The sequence below is a fragment of the Micromys minutus genome (assembly GCF_963924665.1).
Source record: "Micromys minutus genome assembly, chromosome: 27".
NCBI classification, from domain to species: domain Eukaryota; kingdom Metazoa; phylum Chordata; class Mammalia; order Rodentia; family Muridae; genus Micromys; species Micromys minutus.
This window is the reverse complement of record NC_137962.1, coordinates 38,087,930-38,109,616: the sequence shown is the minus strand read 5'-3', so window position 1 is coordinate 38,109,616 and position 21,687 is coordinate 38,087,930. Positions and strand designations below refer to the sequence as shown.

Sequence of the window (21,687 nt, the reverse complement as noted above, 5' to 3'; positions counted from 1 at the left end):
ATAAAGTAACTGTGTAATTAGGAATTAATTTCTTACTCTTGAAACCGATGTCTTACTTGGGGCCTGAGGGAAGTCACACGCACTAGGCAGCTTCCTTTTCACCTCCTTAAGAGCTAGGACAGGGGCCCAAAGACAACTTTCAGGGTGACAAGAGGAGGGGATGGCAGGTGGCTTTGGGGACAGAGTGGGTGGTATTATTCACATTAGGTGGGATCCCCTGAGTGTCTCCAGAGAGTGGGCAGCAGGTGAAACTGGGCATGAAGGTCAGAGGTGGGAGATGGGTATGCCCAGTGCCACAGTGTGTGCGTGGGGTGCCGTTGCTCTTGTCCTACCTCCCTGCACCCCATGCTGAAAATGGATCCTAGGGTCTTGCACACTCATGCTAGGTAAACTCTGCCCCGTGCTCCAGCTTAGTGTTGCTACTTCAGTGCCCAGAGACCCCCTTGGTCTCTCGGGGCTCCTGAGTGGGGTCATATCTGGACCACCCCAAACAGCTCATCCTTACTGTCCATTTCTCCCCCGCCCCCCTTTCCATGTTTCCCGGATCAGTTCTGGAGTAAGAGAGCATTCTGAGTCTCTGGCTCTACAGAGGGGAACCCATCCCAGCCGGGACACGTGGGCCGTGAGGACAGAGTTCAAATGGGGGGGGGGTGAGAGTGGAATTTTGTATTTGGTGAAAACAAGAGCAGCCTTCTAGGAAGAGCAGAGGAGGAAAGGGGAGGCTCTGGTGCCAGAGAGTGGGGTGTATGCCTAAGATGCCAGAGAGCTTGGCTTGACACCCCGAGTTGCTGAAGATAGGATCAAGGCCAGACTGTGGAGGGCCTTCAAGGCCGTGGGCGGGGGGGGGGGTTGGACCTCCCCCTCCTTAAGAACAATGAGAGCCATGGAAGGTTTTAAGCAAGCACACCTCCATCTGAGGTTTAGGTATGGTGTTGTGATACGGTTGGACTCGGGGAGGGGAAAACAACAGACAAGAGGACAGAAGGGAGGCTGTTGTGGCTGTCAGGAGACAGGGAGGGTGAGATGCTGTCTCAGCAGGGACAGTAGAGATGTCAGCAGCTGTCCCAGGTTAGACTTGCTGGTGCAAGAGTCTCTGTCAGTACAGTGAGGTTTCCGGGGCAGACTTAAACACACAGTTCCTACCTGCCTGTCAAGTATTCTCTCCTGACACTCCCACAACTTTCCAGCATCCTTCCTGATATCTTTCTCTCAGGGAAGAATGGGTTCTCCATTGCGCACCTAATGTGTGCTTCTTTTCCCACCAAATGAATTTAAATGGCCCTCCTCCTTCCGACAGAAAACAGGTGCAGCAGAATGTTCCAGTAGGCTCAGGGGACATAGAAGGTTTAGGAGAAACCATCGGTGGAAAACCCCATAATGTCTAGTTGGTTCATGTTGCTAAGAGCATGGTAATATCACATTTCCCCCTTTTCAACTGGCTGCCAGGAAGCTTGGAATTCAGATTTTGATAGTAAAATCTATAAGAAGTTCGATGGAGGTAGGGCTTTTTTGTTTGTTTATCTTTGTTGTTGTTGTTTTCATTGGAGAGCCGAGGGATGCTCTGAAGGGGTCTCAGAAGATGTTGCTGAGACAATAGGGGTTGCTGAGTCTAAAGCCAAACCTGTGAGTCCAATCAGCTTCCCACTGTGAGGAGGTGTTTAGACACCATTGTTTACTAACTGGGCAATTGTGGGCCTTGTGATATTCAGCCGCAACCCACATCCCATCCACGATCCAGGGACACTGTCTCTTCTTGGTTATAGAAGACAGTGTAAGAGAGCAGTTTCTCTCCAAGACAATAAACCTCCCAGGTCAGCCTTATCCCAGGCCCTGTGCTTTGTTCAGGACTGACAGCCAGGCTGTGGACCCGGGGTTCTGGAAGGGAGACAGTGGGGCAGGTGGCCATAAGGGGCCTGAAGTCGGGGACTGAGATGTCCTGAGGATCCCCTTGCTGAGGCTGCTCTAGAGCAGGGCTCTGTCCAGGGTTAACGGACACAGGTTCAGAATAGTGGACGAATTTAAATGTGGGGCCTCAGGTGGATGCACATGAAGAACTGATAAGACAGCTCTCGAACAGCCCCCATCTCTCAAGACTGCATTTTTGTTGTTGTTTCTTGATATTTTACAGGGGTGAGAATAGCTCTATGTCCCCTCCGTTCTGAGCCAGGCAACTATGCGGTGTGGGTCCTTGGTACAGCCCACAGGAAGCCCCTGCTCCACACCCTCGGCAGGATGTGCCCTACACCTCCCAGAACCACACCCACAGAAGCTGGGTAGGCAGGAAGAGGGTCTGTGGAGTGGGTGAATGCTGCAGGGTAGCTCCCCAAGCTCAGTGTGTGTGTGTGTGTGTGTGTGTGTGTGTGAGCATGTGCCGCCCCCACAGTGCCTCCGTCAGAAGCATCCCTCAGCTGCTGGGAGAGCTCTTCTATACAATATGAAGATGACAGTTTGGCTCACCCACACATGGAATCCTCACGCGGCCCACTTCTTACTGCCTGCTCAGGGCCCCTCTTGTCCTCTCCCAGCCCAGGCCTCGCTCTCACACTCTTTGCTGCCTGCTGCCCTGTGCCTCCCCGTTTTCTTCCTCCTCCCCATCCTTCCTCGGATCATTGTCTCTGATTCTAATCTCTGAAACGTTTTTTTGAGGTCACCCTTATTTGAATTTAGGCTAAAGCAGAAGCAAGCGTGTGTGTGTGTGTGTGTGTGTGTGTGTGTGTGTGTGTGTCCCCGAGTGAGTGTGTGAGTGAATGAGTGAGCTCAGGTGTGCACATGTGGGGGTTGTACACACAGAGAGGAAACTGCCAGAGGCGGGGTGTGGACAATTGTGGGGGGCTATGGACAAGGCATCTCAGGTGAGGCTGCTTTCACTCAGTTACTCCTCAAGCGACAGGAGGGGGCGGTGGCTCACAACAGTCGGACAGGTTTATTGGGTGTGTAGGAAAGCCTTCATTTCCCACCCACACTGGTGACAGGTGGAGCTGGAAGTCTTGCTGAAGCCAGGGAGGAATGGGGGAGGGTCTATTGAGCGACACCTGAGGTTAGTCATGGGGAATTGGGCAGTGGTGTCTCAGCAAGTGGCATCTGACTGATGTGTGGACCGTTGTGTGGGCCATCAAGATCTGCCCCGTGGGAGACCTGGGAGGGCTCCCTGGAAGAGGTGACTACCAGCCAAGCACTGCAAGTGGAGTGGGAAGTATGGTGTGGGGGTGGGGCTAACGAGGGGATCAAGGCAGTCCCAAGGGTGTCTCTAGTTTGAGTTGCCTTGCCTAACAAGTCTGGGGTTGAGACATTTTGAGTCCACAGGACTGGCACTGGTCTGATGCATTCTGGACTCAGTGTGGAGAAGCTTCTAGGGCTCCTGGGCTGTGTATAGGAAATGAGCATGATTCCATCCCAGGAGTGGGGTGGTTTCTCCAGGCAGAAGAGGTCTGAGGAAAGGTCTTTGTCTGTAGAGCATCTGTGAGCCTGAGGTGGTAGTTGAGCTGGTCAGGGAAGGGAAGTGTCAGAAATGAGACAGACACAGGTCATGGGTCGGAGGGATAGGGTCTAGAAGGTGACAGCCACCTGGTGTGGTGCTGGCTTTACAATAGGGACCTGTCTCTGTTCCTTTCACTTCTGTCCTGGGCTATACCTGCTAAGTCGCTGTGACAAATGGGGTCTTGCTTTTGCTAACTTTGCTTACAGCAGAGACTGGGTCCAGGAGAACATCACAGTTGGATTTGGGTCCTTTTATTAATCTTTTAGGGAATGTGGGTGGGTAGGTGGCCCCAGCTTGGGACCTGGTCCTGTGACCCTTCTATACCATCCCTTACTCTCTCCTTTCTCCGTAGGATGGTCGAGTACTCTCTGGACCTACAGAACATCAACCTGTCAGCCATCCGCACTGTGCGTGTCCTGAGGCCTCTCAAAGCCATCAACCGTGTACCCAGTGAGTTGGTCCTCCCTGCCCACCTGTCACTTCCTACCCATCTTGACCCATTTATTCACTCACAGAAGACAGATCAGTTCCTTCCTTGGCTAGAACCACGCTCATGGTGCTGGACAGATGTCACTTTTCTCCCACTGAACTCGGGCCAACATGTGGGACCCAGAGGTTCTGGGGGTGGGGTGGGTGGGTAGGTCTTGATCCCTTCTCACATAACTTGAATTTCAACACTTGGGGAGTCCAGATGTTCTGAGGTAAAACGTTACTTGGGGGTGGCCTCCATAGGCTGTCAGAGGGGGCTTGTGTAAGAAAAGAATGTGATTAGCCAAGCAAGAACACGTTTAGTGCATCATTGGGAAGCCAATCCTGGCTGGCTTAGAATTAGAATCTCTCACCTACTCATGCATAGGGCTATTTACACACCTACCTTCCCAAACATCTATGTATTTGTCTGTCTATCTACCTACCACCCACCCTTCTACTCATTTGTCCATGCGTCCATCCATCCACTCATCCCCACACCTGTCTATCATCAGATTTCTTGGACCTGTCAGCAGGTGAATAATGACAGACTTACTAATTTTATTTTAGTTTAGGTGACCTCCTACCTAGCTCATTTAACTTAATTAATTCTATTATTCTTGTCCATGTCTTGCTATGTGTCTCCCTAGTGAATCTTTCCTCCTAGATCCTTCTCCCAGAGACCCTCTCTTAGACCGGACGGACGTCCCGCCTTCCCTTTCCTGCCCAGCTATTGGCTGTCAGCTCTTTAGTAAACCAATTAGTGTGTGAGGAAGGTGTATGTTTACTGAGGCAGGTGATGAACCATAAGGGTAACAATACCAAAATCTGGACAGTACTCAGCTCTCTGCCGGTACAGAATTAAAAATTGAATAATACAAAGATGATCTTTGTACAGCACATCCCAACACCTACCCACTCACATGTTTGTGGGTCTATTACTCATTCACTTACCTGTCTACATGTATTCTTATTCTCATGTTTATCCACACAATCATCTACCCACCTGTCCTTCCATCCATCGATTCATCCTCCCATCTATCTACTCATCCATCCGTCCGTCCTTCCATCCATCCATCCATCCACCCATCCATCCATCCATCCATCCATCCATCCATCCATCACCCATATACCCATTTACCCCACATTCCCACCTGTCCACCTAGTTATCCATCCACCTATCCATCTCCTCACCTACCCACCTGTAGACCTGTCTGTGTATCTCATATCTACCTTATACTGAGAGGTTGCCTTGAATCCACAAGTCCTGAAGTTTGCTCAGCATTTCCCAGACTGTGTTTCCTTGATGTTTGAGCCTTACATTTACCCAGGGAAGGATCTGGACTATTCTTATTTGGGTGGTTGAAGAAAAAAACCTCAAAGCCATGGTTCCCTCCTTGAGGACACACTGCTAGAGAGTAGCAGATGTAGGATCCCTCCTCCACCGTCCTATGTTAGGAGTGGGAAGAGGTAGGGACATAGGCTTGGGACTTTCAGATCTATTTGGGAAGGCCAGGAAATGTTCTTTCTTTATTTTCTTTCATGTGGATGTGTGTATGTGCATTTGCATGTGTGTATGTGTGTGTGTTTGGATATATTCCCGGTTGCATGGAGGCCTGAGGTTGATATCAAACATTTTCCTTGATTACTTTCTATTCTTTGAGGCACAGTTTCTCAACCAAACCCAGAGCTCAGTGTTGCAGCTACTGAGGCTAGCCAGTTAGCTCTGTTTCTGCCTTCCAAGGGCTGGAATTACAGGCAGGCCCCTAGGGTAACCTGACCATTACTTAGATCCTGGTGATTGGAACTCAGCCCCTCATGCTTGTAAGACAAGCACTTTATCCACTGAGACATATCCTCAGCCCAACACACAGTGGATTTCAGCCAAAGAAGCCCTCAAACATGTGTGAGACCCACATGCTCAATAAACACATTGATCCATCTTTACGTGCAGAACCACAGAAATGCTAAGGCACAGAGAGCGGTACCTTAGGTCCAAAAAAGCTCAGAATGCAGGGTTGGGGGAGGGCATCTGAGCTGAGACCCTGGAAACCTGGGGATTATCTGCAAAGGGAAGGACCAGTGAAGCAAAGGGGAGTGGGGGCATGGCTGAAACAAAAGTCTAGAAGTCACCAGCCTCTAACTATTGGGGAATCTCAGAAACAGGCTGCTTCAGGGGCCAGATGAATATCAGAGAGTGGGGTTGAGTCTAGAGTGACTGGAGAGGTCGACAGGACAGCGTTTCAGACATGGTTGTGTCAGGAGTGTTGGGGTGAGCTGGTCACTGAAGCTGTTCTGGTATCTCAGGGAAACAATGGCCAAGGCTGGGCAGGGCAGAGAGAAGGAGGAGGTTTTCCTGAACAAGCTCAGGCCTGAGAGAGGCTCAGCACTGACTGCACAGAGCGGGGACCCATCTCTTATTGCCTCATCTGTAGACCAGGCTGGTCTCAAACTCAGATCTACCTACCTCTGCTTCCCAAGTGCTGGGATCGAAGGCACACCTCACCACCTCCCAGCTTAAACTTACCTTCTTTAGTAACTAAACCCCAAGAGTACAGGACAGTTAGAAAATGGAGATCCCGGAAGTCCAGCACCTCAGCTCCTCATTCCTCAGGAGAGGCTCTTTTGTTCCTCCTGGTGGTCCTGTGTTCCACTAGGAGTCTGCCTTGGAATGTGTTCAGCAGTAGCCTGCAGATCTCCGTTTGCCCACTAGATGGCAAGCTAGAGAGCCAGCACCGAACAGTCAAATTATCAGTGATTAATTGGGAAATCAAGGAGGCAAGGTTACCTGAACCTTGAAAAATGCAGTGTAGGATAGAGTCTTTACTTGATCATCCAGAAAGACCCTACTAGGGGTCAGAGAGTGCAAGTCTTGTTCTCCACTTGGTTGCAACCTGGGCCTCAGTTTCCCTCCTGGCACAGAGAAGAAGAGAAGCTGAATTCGCTCTATGGTTCTCAGCTTCGTATAGTATAGGAACGGGTCCCAGCAGTCAGCGTTGTTGTTACAGAAAATTTCAAAATATGTCTATTCAGCCCACCCCCGCAACTTCGTTCTTTGTCCCAACCTTTGGTGGATAAAGGAAAGAGACGGAGGAAAGGAAGAAGGTTGAGAAGAGAGGCAGGGTTTAGATTCTGGTTCTTTACTGTTCAACCTATTATTACTCACTGCTCCTCTTTGGGCCTTGGCATGATTGGGATGGACTATCCGCAAGGCTGTGTCCCCTTCTGGGCCTGCCTCTGTCTATAGCCCCACCCCCATGTTTCCCTGAGCCCTGTTGGCTGAGTCCTTTCAAAGTAAATGGACTGAAGTTGCTTTCTCCTCCGGTTAGAAATGTGAATCCCTCCGGCATTCACTAGGGAGCATGGAGCTAGCCCATGCGGCACCTAGCCATTGCACTCCAAGGGTGTCTGCTTAGAGGACTCTAAGCAACCTCCAGGGGGCTGAGCTGTGCCTGGGCTTAGAGTCACCATCTCTGTCACAACCTATCTTCTCACAATGAACCCTAGGTTGGTTTGAGCTGTCTGTAGATAATAGAGAAGATGCTTCAAGATACTCATGGATGGGGTGGGGGCAGTGTTACATTGTAGCAGGGAGCTCTGTCTACTGCACTGTCAGCCCAAGGTTCTAAATCAGCTCTCCTGTTCTGGGATCCCAGAACCCCCTCCCCCCTGTCTTTGAGTCCCTCAACTAAAAAGTGGAGTTGATGCTGCCAATCTCCATCCTGTCCTGTGGCTGCAATTATACGGTGTGCACGAAGAACTTCATGCAGAAGGTCAGGTGCAAGCAGTAAAGAGCAGCTTCTGGGTTGAAGATGTGGGGACTTGGGGACATCTTTGTAGGGGCTGGTTTTAGAAGAGAGTCCATCAAGGACTCAGAGGGCTCAGGGTGTGGGCGGGTATTCCCGCAGGACAGAGCATCCTACGAGTATATCCTAAAGCTGGTGTGGCAGTGCAAGGAATGCACGTTGGGAGGGGTGAAGACTCCCCTCTCACCACCCCCTGTTCCTGGCTGCTTTACTACCCATCATCCACCACTCCCTGTCCCTGAATGCTTTACTACCCATCATCCACCACTCTGTTCCTGACTGCTTTACTACCCATCATCCACCACTCTGTTCCTGACTACTTTACTACCCATCATCCACCATTCCCTGTTCCTGACTGCTTTACTACCCATCATCCACCATTCCCTGTTCCTGACTGCTTTACTACCCATCATCCACCATTCCCTGTTCCTGACTGCTTTACTACCCATCATCCACCATTCCCTGTTCCTGACTGCTTTACTACCCATCATCCACCATTCCCTGTTCCTGACTGCTTTACTACCCATCATCCACCACTCTGTTCCTGACTGCTTTACTACCCATCATCCACCACTCCTTGTTCCTGACTGCTTGTGTTACTACCCATCATCCACCTTCATGAGCATCACATCATTTTGACCACGAGACAGGATGGAGATTGCTAGAGTTAACTCTAGTCCCTTGTTGGAGGATCTGACAACAAAGGAACATGGTGGGAGCGAGTAGTTCATATCTGGGGTTTGGGGATAAATGGCTGGAGTCTGTCAAGCACTTTGGCCAGTTCCTTCACAGTCTCACAGGGCTATGTCACTCCATCTTCTAACTATGGGATGTTAGGATTATGTGACATCCATTTTAAAATTGGAAACTGGGGTGCTAAGCTCTCTGCTGACTGAGGTGGGGGGCAGTGGAAAGTTCGGGAAGGTACCTGCCCTGGTACCCAGGTCTAGTTTGGCCCTTCCTATCGAGATAGAAACCCAAATGAATCACTGTCAGGCCAGCTGTGTTGAGAAGGGACAGGAAGACCCAGGGGTCTTTCCTGGAAGGACTTAGGAAGTTTTATTTGGAACAGGGTCTGGGAGAAAGAGAAAATTGTGGGTCAGAGCTGATGTGGACATTTTGTTTTCTTTGAGAGTGTGTGGCACCTGAACTTGAATCAAAGGAATACTTTGAGTGGACAGTTCCCTGGCATATCTGGAGTCCCAGGGCTGCCTGTCCTTGGTCCCCACTGGGGTTGTCTCCTCTTGGGGGTAAATAGACCCTGCAGCCTGCAGGACTCTATTGACAAGAACTGAAGTCTTCTCTGAAGAGTAGGGTGGAGAACATCTGGCCAGATGTCTTCTGGGAACCCAAAGGGATTGTGGGACATGCCAGGGTGGGGCTGGGGCAGCCAGTTCAGGTCAAATGTTCTATAGATCTGGAAGACTGCTGGACAGGACTCAGTGAGGAGAAGGAAGGCTGTATTGGCTTCTTGATTGTTCTCCATCTGAAATAGCATTGCCTGGGTCCTCGACCCCAGAGCCAGGCACAGGTCAAAGCAAAGATTCATCCGTAGCCCCTCATCATCAGCTGATGCTTGAGCCGCAGGTGGTGGGCCAGGGTCCAGGGGTCAGGGCTAAGGCACCGCAGATGCTTTGAGGAGACCTCACAGGGAGGGTGACAGCACCTTGGGAGAATGAGCATTGCTTGGGACACTGTAGGTCAGAGTGTCCCCAGGGTATAGGTACACACTACTCTGGTAGAGGGACTCAAGGCCTCGTGTGGGATGAAGGAGATAGGGTACTCTGGGACTTGATGTCTGTCTTCAACCTGCAGGCCCCTTCCAGGCTGGGCTGGTGCCAGCAACTGTGACCCTGGCAGTCCGACCGTCTGCTGCCTGGCCCGGCCTCCCTGGCCCCTGTTGTGCCTCTGATTAGTTGGCTTGGCAACAACAGGGCAGCAGACGGTTTCTCCTTGCATTCAGCACTTTTCTCTCCTGGCTGCTCAGTGCCCTCCACCAACCTGGTCAGATCAGAAAGCATGCAGCCTTGGGGGCCAGGCCACAGCCGTGACACGCCTCTTTCTCTGCTGTCCCTCCTGTCCTCGGCAAGTGGGTTGTGTCCCAGCTGAGGCTGGCACATGTCCCATGATTTCTGCTTGAGTTGGCCTGGCAGAGTGGTTGAGCTAATCTGGGTTGACAGCCCCTGTCTGCAGAGCACCTTGGGCCCGGGGAGGAAAGGCCTACTAGGAAGTGAATCTCCCTCTCAACATCTTCTCCATAGCCACCACAGAACCTCTCAGGATCTCTTGCAGCTGAGGGTCTGCTCTGAGATCTCCATCTCTTAGGGTTGGGATGGAGTGGTTCTATTCATCTCCCTGCCTGGCAGTTGCCATACAGTACCAATTTTGATGCCATCTAGATCCCCCCACTACTCATGTCACCCCCCCACTACTCACGTCACACGCTCCCTAACCCCTGCTACTCACATCACACCCCTAGGTCAGACCCTTCTCTCCTGAGTTCTTAGCTCCAATGAAGCAACTCTACAAGGATGATCAGGGACCCCAAACTCCACATGTCAGATAGACTCCTGTCTCCACCAATGGCTGTTCTGTGACCCCAAAGCTATCCCTGATGATTTCCTTCCTCCCCATCTATGCCTCATCGCTTAATACCACCTTCCCAGTATTGCCAGGATCCTCCCTGTGTCCCCACACCACTCTGTGTCACCTGGACCCGGCACCACTGTCCTTTAGCTTATCTCAGTGGTGGGTGTGGACAGGCAAGGCACACGGGGACAGATGCCCAGTGGCAAAATATTGATGAGCCATGAAGTAGGCCTAAAGTGGCTGGGGCAACCTCAACAGTGAGGTTCAGGATGGGGAGCCCATTCTGCTCCCATCCCAGCCTTTATACGGCCTTCCTGGTCACGGAGCCTATGAGCTGGTCCTCCATATGATATATGGGCTCCCGCGATGGTGTTCATTGGGCGTTTGTACGGGATCCGGCGAGCTGTTTCCCAGTGGCCTCCTCTGCCCTGACCTGCTCTGTTCTCTATGTCTGGCTGTTGCTGCTGCCGGAAGCTCACTAGTGCAGACATGACTGTACCTCTTTTGCTCACTTTACTCTCTTTTCTGTTTCTCTGGCTCTGGCATTTCCCTCCCCTTCCTGGTTCACCCACCTCCACATTTAGTGACACACAGACAAATGGACAGATCTACAGACCCATCAGGTTTGTCCTCATGCGTTCTTCACGGTCAGAAAAATTTGTTTTTTTTCTCTAATTTAATTTTATTATATTAATTAATTAATTGATTTTTGAGGCAGGGTTTTCCCCTGTAGCTCAGGCAATCCTTCTTCCTCATCTACCCTAAGTTGAGGAATTACAAAGATTTGTCACCCCGTCTGGCCTTATCTGGTTTGGTTTTTAAAGCTGATAGGTCCCTGGGACCCAGAACATCTGTACGGCAGTAACAGGCTACTTGTTTAGTAGCGGTGGAAGGGAACGTCTATTCACCTATCAATCTCTCTTTAACTTTTTGTTTCTTTTGTTTGTATGCATGTTTTGCCTGCATATATGTCTGTGCCCTATGTGTGTGCCAAATGCCTATAAAGGCCAGAAGTGGGCATCAGATACCACAGAACCGAAGTTACAGATGATTGTGAGCCTCTATGTGGGTGCTAGGAATAAAACCCAGTGCTCTGGAAGAGCAGCCTGTGCTCCTAACTGGTGAGGCGTCTCTCCAGGTCCACCCATCAGCCTTTCATTCCGTAATCTGTGGGTCCTGAGAGGCTGTTGCTCTGGGCAGGCCCCGGCAGGACTGGGGAACATGGGCCTTGTATGCAGACTTGCCTGAGTTCAGAAGCTAGATTCAGGGTAGTGATGCCTACAGAAGTCCTTCAGGGTCATAGGTACTGTGACTGAGGGAGAGTGGGCACAAGTCAGGCACCAGCCCATTCCCAGAGACCAAAAGAGGAGACTCCAGAACAGGAGAACTAAAGGAGCAAGATGCCCTTCTGGGCGTGGGCTGGCCAGGAGGGAATCGGGAATCTGGGTCTGCAGAGGATACAGTGGCACAGGCCAGGGCTGTCCCAAGAGTGAACCTGGGGCTGTCCTGATAGGGACATTTAGAATGGACTGTGAGCTGAGCTGAAGAGGAGGAGGAGGAGGAGGAGGAAGGGGAGGAAGATGATGAGGAGAAGAGGAGGAGGAAGAGGATGAGGAGGATGAAGAGGAGGAAGAGAACGAAGAAGGGGAGTGTGTGGTATACTTGGTGCAATAGGAACTGTCTGCGGATACATGAGGCTACTGTGGCCCTGGGAGGGGTATGCCTTGCTACCAAGCTGGGACTAGAACCTAGACCTTTTCATCTGGTCTTGTGCTGGCTGCCACTAGGGTGGGTCTAAGTACTGATATCCCGTGTCCTCTGTCCCTTCTTGGCTGGGTATCAGGACATTAACTAGGCTCTTGGGGCCACTGATATCACAGGCCACCTGACCCACACTGAAGGCCCCCAGAGTAAGCCTAGCCTCAGAGAGAGGGAGGCTGTGGCTGGGCAGCTGTGCTAGAGGATAGGCACTTTTGACCAGGTATGGTGAGAACCCAGGAAGGCTGCTTGGAGGAGGAGGTAGAGCACACAGAAAAAGAAGTCTGAAGGTGCCTCTTTTTTCCATGCATGTACCCTTCCCTCTTTCCCTCTCTCCCATCTTCTTACCCAAGGTCTCTTCTTCTCTGTCTCTATTTCTTTCTACTGCTCTGTCTATCCCTCTGCTTTTTGCCTCATACTACCCCCTCATTCTCATGTGCTTAGCGCCAGGGTACTAGCTACTTACTATATCAACTGTGTGAAAGAAGGCTTAGCTAGGCTCTTTGGGGCATTGCCTGACTCCTAATCACATGGTCCCAATTCCCTGGGCATCCATGGATGAATTCAATTTGTGCTAAATTCCTACTTCCCTAATTACACCTTGGCTCTGTGGCCCCGGGACTCCCCAGGCCCTAGAGAGGAACCCTGAGAGACGAGCTGGGCCCCTGGGCAGAAGGAAGCAGAGGCAGAGGGCTGCTGTTGAGGGAAAGCAGGTGGCAGCTCAGAATTTCAATATCCTGGAGAACAAGGGAAATGTAATTAATTGAGCAACAAAACCTCCACCCTTGGGAGCAGCCAGGAACAGCCAGGCTCTAGTTAGTGAGCTGCACATGGAGAGGAGCCTGGCCACTTCAAGGTAGTCTGGTCCAGTGCCTGGTCTTCATCCACTGCCTTCGAGTAGAGTCTAGGATGGCACTTTTTAGAGCCCAGTGACACTCAAGGGCTGTGGCTGCTTTGAGATCTGCTTGTGACAATGACACAGGCCTTTGGTTACTTATCCATCCTCCCAAACCTCCCCTACCCAGGTCACTGGAATCTTCTCCAACAGCCCCAGGCCCGGCATGGCAGCGATGCATGCTCACAGGATATATGTCCCCTCAGACCCTCTGGCAGAGTCTTGATATCCTGTAGGGCCCAGCTCCACTTCATTCTCCCCACAAACGTGTACTTCGCAATAGTCCTTTTGCTCAGCACTGCCGTCTCCAGACCCTGCTGCTGGGCGTGAGCTCTGAGGGGAAATCTCTCAGCATAGCGCTGAAAATCTACTGCTGGATGAATGAATGCATGCGTGTGAATGTGAATGAATGATTGCTATCCCAGGAAGGCTTGCAGTTGGTCCATTTTGAGGATCATGTGGGGACACGTTTTGTTTCCTTGCCTCCCCTGGTAAACACCCCTTGTTCCCTTGTTGGAGGGGCGATGTAAAACAATGAGGTGCTGAGTCCTAACCCTGGATGTTCTCAGTTGGATGACGCAGCTTGCCAGGGAGCCCCATTGCTTCTCCTGAGAGGATGCTGACCTAGTTTTGTGGGGAGGGAAGACGGGGGTGGACATTAATTATTGATTGGAAATCACTCCACACTGAGTTTGTGATGCAAATCCATGATAATTATCCTCATTAATAACCACCTCAGCATCATGCTGGGATCAATCAAAGTCCAACAGGACCAACTTTCCCTACCTGTCACCATCGCTCGCCCCTCCCCCTCCCCAATCTTCTCCTCTTTCCCAGTCTTGTACATGAACAGTCAGTCATTCGGCAAACGTTGACGAAACTTATCTTCTAGGTTAGGCCCTGTTGACTTCTGGGACTATTGAGGTCACTCAAACCCAGACAGGTAAAAGGATTGGCCATAGAAAGAGAGGTAGACTCAGCATCAGGCAACAGTTTAAGGTCACATCCTTCTGCCGCGGGATGCTAAGCAAATAGCTCCCGTTAGTCCTTTGAACTGCCCGTACAAAACAGATGACATTGTGAGCCTCAAGGAGTTACTATGGAGGCCAAAGGAGAGCCTATTAATGCACATCTTCAGGAGAGCACGCAAAAGGGGGCTCCCCAAGTGTGGACTCCTTCACCCATCAACTTATGAAAGTGCAACAGGGCCTAGAGCCATTTACCTGGCTCTGTGGGCATAGGGGCAGACGTGGAGGAGAGAGGCTCCCAGAAGTAGGAGACTCCATCTTTCCTCCAGATACCCCTGTCTCTTGGCCTATTCCTCTTGCTTTTCTGATGCCACCTCCTCGGCCCTTCCTCTCCCAGGCATGCGGATCCTGGTGAACCTGCTGCTCGACACGCTGCCCATGCTGGGAAATGTGCTCCTGCTATGTTTCTTCGTCTTCTTCATCTTCGGCATCATCGGCGTGCAGCTCTGGGCAGGCCTACTGCGGAACCGCTGCTTCCTGGAGGAGAACTTCACCATGTGAGTCCCCTCTCCCCAGCCCATCTTAATTAGGCTTTTTATTGCTTTGATAAGACACTGGGACCAGAAGCACCCTGGGAAAGAAAGGGTTTATTTCATCTTACAGCTTGCATTTCATCAACTAGGGAAGTCAGGACTGGAACTCAAGCAGGTCAGGAAGCAGGAACTGATGCAGAGGCCATGGAGGGATGTTACTTACCGGCTTGCTCCTCATGCCTTGCTTAGTCTGCTTTCTTATAGAACCCAGGACTACCAGCCCATGGGTGGCACCTTCCACAGTGATCTGGGCTCTCCAACATCAGTCATCAATAGAAAATGGCTTGCAGATTTGCCCATAGATCAACCCAAGGGAAGCATTTTCTCAGTTAAGATTCCCTCATCTCAGAAGACCCTAGCTTCTGTCAGCATAAAAACCCGGCCAGCACTCCCCACTTCTACCCCATCTCCAACCCACTCTGTTCCTGCTGCCTCTGACCTGCCTCTTGCTAACTCATTTGCTAACTGAGAACTGGGCCAGCAAAGTAGGAACAGCCAATTCGGGAAGGCTGGGTATGAGGAGAGAGGGAGGTTTGGACATTGGAAGGAGAGAAAGTTCTAGAACCCAAGAAGGGATGTGTGGGAGTACCATAATAGGATCAGCTCACATCCTGCTGTTGGGTCTAGAGTGGGAGCCAGGCGCCCCTCCAGGCAGAATGTCAAGAGCTGCTTAAAAGATGGGTTTAGTTTCTCAAAATGTTGTCTTTAGAATCCTTTCTTCCCGAGTGGTGATGGCAACCTAGGCTATATGCACACATTGTGTTCGGAGGTAAGGGTGCATCAGCTTCCTGGCTCCACAAGCTACTGTGTGCCAGGCCCTACAGAGACTGAAACGGAAGGGTGATCATGTCTGTTTTAACCTGGCAGATGTACCCAGGGCCTGCTCTTCATTGAGCAAGGGCAACTATGGCTAGGGTTGATGGGTGGCCAAGGCTGAGTGTCTCTTCTAAATGCATGAGTTGGGATGAGTTTCCCTTTTCAGGGTTTGGATCATGAGAGACAATGTGATGTAACAGGAGGTGAAGGTTGGGTAGAGGCTGGTCTACTTACTCATTGCTTGTGAGAGAGGGGCTTTTACACTCGCATGAGCGCTCTGCAGAGGGCAGTCCTGAGTTGTCAGGGGCAGGAAGAGGGGAAGTCCTTCAGAGAGCTTGTGTGAACTCTTGGTGTTGGGGGCTCACATTTGTCTGTCTCCACTCTGTCCTGTGTGGCTCTGTGGCTGGCCCTGTCTCATTATCTAGGCTCAGCTCTCACATCACCTTCTGCAGGAGGATTGCTGCCTCTTCCCCGAGCAGCAGCCACACTATCTGCTATGCTTCCTTGTTGGTCAATCTTCCTGCAGTGATCCCGTTTATTAACTTGAGTATCACTGGAGAAATGAAATACTTGGCCTTCAGGGACCCTAGGATGTGAGTTCTCCCTTAGACTAGGAAAGATTGTTCCTCACTCTTCTCTCAAGATTTACAACGGTGCCTGTTCACTAGAAATGAATGAGGGACTGACTGACTGACTGACTGACTGACTGACTGACTGACTGAATGAATGAATGAATGAATGAATGGGAGAGTGAGTGAGTGAGCGGTAATCCTGCACAGAGGCAGGTAGGGAAGAACACTGGTTCTCCTTGGCTCTGCAGCAGGAGAATTTATGTGCTGTTTCCTGGTTGGCTGCTCCCTTGTTCTATCCAGGCTCTGAGAGGTGGCTCCAACCCTTTCTTGGCTGCGATGAGGGCAGATGGGTGCACAGTTCTGTGGTCATGCCTGGGCCCCACTTTGGGCCAATGTGTAGCTGGCCCACCTGGAAGAGGAATTCCAAATGTGAGAGGAGCCAGGGAGCTTTAGAAGCGAGACATAGCTGGCAAGGCTGGGCAACTTGGAGCTCTGAGTCTCATGCCCTCAGGGACAGGGGTCTTGACTTACGGTTCCACTTAGATTGTACTTCAGGAAGAAAGAGGTTGGTAAATTCAATGCTTAGGCAGGGAACAAGGCCAAGGTTATCCCAGGTCTGTGACCCCCATAGAGGGAGGCAGGGTCAGACCTCAACTCAAAAGACGTAGCTCAGAGCAGGCTGTAGAGCAGCTGGTAAGGAAGACTAGTGAAAAGTAGGTCTTTCCTGGGGCTTAGACAGATGGGCTCTGACCAGACCTCAGTTTGGGATCTGGTGAGCCAGGCCTGGCCTTAGACAGGAACAACAGGCACTCAGTGGAGGGATTCCCCTAGTCCTCTTGGCTCTTTTCCCCACCAGCTTGTTGTCTGGAGGCTTCAAATCACACCTCCAGCCCCTGGCCAGCCACTCTGTGAACAAGCTCCTGAGCCACACAGGCTGGGTAGAGCAAGATCCTTCCTAGATGGAACACAGCGGTGCATGCTGGGCTCTTCAGGGACTTCAGACCAAGCTGTTGCTATACAGACAGGGAATGAGGTCTAGAGAGGAAAGACTTAGGGAACACAGTGAGGTTCCTTTCTGCCCATAAGGATCTCAGAGCATGAAATAGCATAACAAACCTTTGCCCTCCACCATCTCTTGGTCTTGACCCTAGGAGGATAAGGGAGCTAAATGTTTATTTGGATTTAGGGTACTGGGTTGAGAAGAAAGGACTTCTGGGATGTCTGTGGATGCAACTTTGACCTGAACCTGAAAGGTCAAGAATGCTGTTTGCTGGATAATGGAGGGGGGTGGGGCTGAGGTAGGAGCTCATTTGTGACAGCCTTCCAATGTCCCATGCTGGGACCATGGAGTCTAGACTCCAGGGTCAAATTCCGGCTCTGCCACTTGCTAGCCTCATGGCTTCAGCAACGTTGTGCCTCAGTTTCCCTACTACAGAGGCGATTTGAGAATAACTCAAATCAGAACGTGTGAAACCTTAGGTTTGTGCCTGACCCTAGGAAGCACTGAACAAACTTCCTAGGCACTGTGTGTGTTCCACCCGTCTGGGATGCTCCCAGTGGGAGGGTGTGACCCCGTCCATTTATTGAGAAGACACTGAAACGGCACCTGGAACCATGGGGGTTGCATGAGCTCATTGCACTTTGGCGTCAACAGCTGATGTATGGCAGTCCTAATGCGCGTACCCGGAATGGCAGGATGGGCTTGAGTCTGGTCCTGGAGAAAGACAGCTGGTATTCACAGGGTGGCTTGTACATGCCGGGTCTTGTTCTCTGCAGGACCAATTCAGTTACCTTCCCAAATCCTGTGGGAGAAGCATATTATTTACTAGTTGGTTTGGGTGAATGAGTGTGTATGTTTGCCAGTGCAATCATGTGTGTATGTGTGTGGAAGCCAATGTTTGGGGGATCTGCCTTGATGGATCCCCTACTTATTTATTTATTTATTTATTTATTTATTTATTTACTTACTTATTTATATTTATTTATTTTTGAGATGGGGTCTGTCACTGAGACTGGAACTGACCAATTTGGCTAGACTGGCTGGCCATCAAGCTCTAGGAGCCCTCATGTCTTTTTGGCTTTCTAGTGATGGATTTATAGGCATGTATCGTCACAACCAGTTTTTCTGTGGATGCTGGGAATCTGAACTCAGGTCCAAATGCAAGGCAAGCCCTTGATTAATTAGGGCTGACAGCAGCAGAGACATGTGGGAACCCTAGGAGTTTAGCTACACTCCACTACAGTGGAGGAAGGGCTGGGGATGCTAAAGTGTGGGAACTGGCCTGGGCTGTCCATGTTATTGGCTGGTCATTTGATTGGTGTCTGGGTGTAGGCTGGTCTCTGGTTTCTGAGTTCACGGAGTGGGGTTGGCACAAGAGCACCAGGGCAAAGGCTGGCAGGAGGGTCTCCAGTAGTGACCGGCGGTCATCAGTCACCCCTCAGTGCTAGCTGCACTGACCCTGAGTCTCAGGTCTCCCGAGTCTCTCCATCACTCCCTTGGGGAGCCAGGAGACCATATCCCGTGTGGGTTGATATCAACAGTGAGCTGGAAACCTCCAAGTATATTTATTGCATGACTAAGATGTCTGTACGTTTGCAGGAGTGATTAAGTCTGAAAAGAACAGCTTGAAACAAAAACTTTACAATACCCGTATCCACCAGAGATCTCAAGTCTGGAACATATAAAGAAGGACTATAAACTGATAAGAAAGCCAAAGATGATCTAGTTAAAAACTGGTTCAAAAGACCTTACTAGAGACCCTTCAAGGGGCTACAACCGCAGCACGTGATTATTTGAAAAGGCCCATCTTCTCTCAGGTCCAAAGGGAGCTGTTACAGAAATGGCAGTGAGATGGCCTTGGTGCCCAGTCAGGATAGTTAAAATGAGAAGGGCCAGTAACCGCCGCAGACACAGAGAAGGCGACCTTCCACTGTGTTCTGAGAGGTCTCAGTGGATCTTCTGGGTGGTTTCAGGGTCCATTGTGGGAGGCTGGACAAACCCGGTGCTAAACACACCCTCAGCTTGTCAGGCGTACCCTGGGGCTTCGCTCAGAAGAAAGGCTGGCTGGATCGGGCTGAGGGCATGGCTCAGTTGGCAGAGCGGTACTTTGACATGCATGCACAAGACCCCTGGATTCATTCTTCAGCACAGCAAAGAGAAAACTCAGAGCCATTGAGCTTTAGCTGTGAGTGGTGGCTCACACCTGCAATTCCTGTGTGCAGGGTGCTTTGGCAGGGAGATCGTTAGAGGTCACCTTGAGTTGAACAAATACCATTCCCCACACAGAGGAAAGAAGGGTGGTTTGTACCCACTCAAGCACGCAGGCAAGAATAATTCTGAGTCATACGGACCCCATACCTAGAAATGACCCAAATTGACAGTTGGATAAGTAATAGCAGTGTGCCTGCTCGTAGGTAGGAGTCCCCAGGAGTAGCTGTTTAACTCTGCTAATGGTGTTTGGAGCTGGAAAATCTTAGTCCCCAATCCTGTTCGGCTTTATAATTTTATTTCATTTTATTTAGCATTGCTATTGAACGAATCTCATAGCCCGAAGTCAGAGGAACATCCTCTGTTTCTGGCTTTGTCTTTCTGTCCGGTCTATTCCATCACAAAGAATTTGGTGTGTGGTATGTGATGGACCAATTGACATCAAGTTTGATTTATTTAATGGGTATTCAGTCTTCCCACAACCATGTGTGGCACAGGCCAGCTTTCCTGCAGAGGATCAAAGTGATGTCTTTATTAGAAGCAGGTGATTGTGAGCCTTTGCATGGTTAGCTGTAACATTTTGACTGTTAAAGGATGCTGACGAATTGTCTTCCACAAGGGTGGTGCAGGTTTTCCCACACTGTGTTACGAAACCTTGAGGTGGCCATTCAGATGAGAAGAGGCCGTGTTGGTGGTACTTACATTTTCTGGGCCTTTTTGTTCTTGCTTTTGCTTTTTGTTTTATGAGACAGGGTCCTCCTGTGTCTCTTTGGTTATCCTAGAACTCGAAATGTAGACTAGCCTGGCCTTGAATTCAGAGATGCACCTATCTCGGCTTCTTAGGTACTGAGATTAAAGGTGTGCATGTGTGCTGTCAACACCACCCCAAATTTGTTCGTGTTCCCCCCAAATTTTAGTTAATTAAGTTAATTTTTTGACACATCATTTCCAGACACGTGTACTGATATGTACCTATAGTCCCAACACTGAGGAGGTAGAAGCCATAGGATCTAGAGCTTAAGGTCATTGTTAGCATGGAAAGTTCAAGGCTAGCGTGGACTACATGAGACCTCTTTCAAGCAACCAGCCAACCGAGTAAACAAAAAAAAAAAAAAAAAAAAAAAAAAAAAAAAAAAAAAGACAATATCTTGTTATTCAGTCTAGGTTGACCAGGAACTCAACACTTAGCTAAGGCTAGCCCCAAATTTCAAACTCCTCCTGCTTCAGACACCTGAATGCTGGCTTCTGTGTTTGCCTTAAGACAGGTCTGTCTCTATGTGTTGTGGTCCCTACTAAGGGTTTCAGTCCTGTAGAAAACCAGACGGGGTTTTTTTCTACAGTCTCAGAGTCCTCTGCTGTAGGGTTAATTTCTGCTTTTGTTTCCATTTTAAACCCTGCCTGGATGATCCCTCTTTGATCCATCTGGGTTCCATAGATAAAATCACAATGGGGATTTCATTTGCGATTATGTGGTGGGCAAAGCAGAGCTTATGAGCAAATGCCACAGATGATGTAATCCGTGTCCAGGGAGGGAAGAGATTTCAGCCCAGAGCTACATACTCCCTTACCTGCTGGGCCAGCAAAATCTAGTGGCTACTAATTGAGCACTGGCTCTGTCTTTTCTAAATCGTGCGGCTTGGTCCAGCCAGGAAGCTGGGTAGTGTCTGTCCCAGGCCACAGTGTAGCTCAGGGAGCCCTGGCTTAGCTCTGTGGAAGGAAGGCTCCTCCAGGGAAGGTTCTTCAGAGGAGAAACCATGAAAAGGGATCACAACAGACAGGTTAGGACTTTTGTGATTATAACAGAAATGGAAAGTGGTGTCTCAGAAGGGAGCTGTGTGTTCTGGGCCTGGTGGTGGTGATACAGCCTTGGGCTAATCCTGCCACAGCATGGCCTCTCTTTATCATCGGCATTGACCTTCCTCTGCTGCTCTTTGACCTGCTCTTTTCTGTGTCAGACAAGGGGACGTGGCCCTGCCCCCTTATTACCAACCAGAGGAGGATGATGAGATGCCCTTTATCTGCTCCCTATCGGGGGACAATGGCATTATGGGCTGCCACGAGATCCCCCCACTGAAGGAGCAGGGCCGAGAATGCTGCCTATCCAAAGATGATGTGTATGACTTCGGGGCGGGGCGCCAAGACCTCAATGCCAGCGGTCTCTGCGTCAACTGGAACCGGTACTACAACGTATGCCGCACGGGCAACGCCAATCCCCACAAGGGCGCCATCAACTTTGACAATATTGGCTATGCCTGGATTGTGATCTTCCAGGTGAGAACCCAGGACCGGTCAGCCAGCAGCGGGTGGCATGGCTGGCAACCTTACTCAGCAGGTAAAGCCTTGAGTTGGACTTTGGCATCTACTTCCTAAGATCTGTCCAGCATGCTGATGGTAGAGTCTTCATCCTGCTCACTCTGCAGGCAGAAAGCCCAAGGTTCAAAGGGTAGAAACATGCCTGCTGGCCAAAGTGGTAGCTAAAGAATGAATCAAGAGTTCATTCCACTTGGATTCACTTCAAAGCCCTGCTTCTTATAGA

The 21,687-nt window shown here is 50.4% G+C and overlaps 1 protein-coding gene across 1 annotated transcript in view; it reads left to right on the top strand.

The window, feature by feature from the left end:
• The window catches only part of CACNA1I (calcium voltage-gated channel subunit alpha1 I), a gene marked incomplete at both ends in the record, with an annotated part of 94,927 nt that overhangs the window by 32,494 nt on the left and 40,746 nt on the right, over window positions 1-21,687 (top strand). The window contains 3 exons of the mRNA XM_080938865.1: window positions 3,831-3,928; window positions 14,360-14,519; window positions 21,107-21,422. Of these exons, the coding sequence (XP_080794991.1) occupies window positions 3,831-3,928; window positions 14,360-14,519; window positions 21,107-21,422 (574 nt within the window). The remainder of the gene's footprint in view (window positions 1-3,830; window positions 3,929-14,359; window positions 14,520-21,106; window positions 21,423-21,687) is intronic.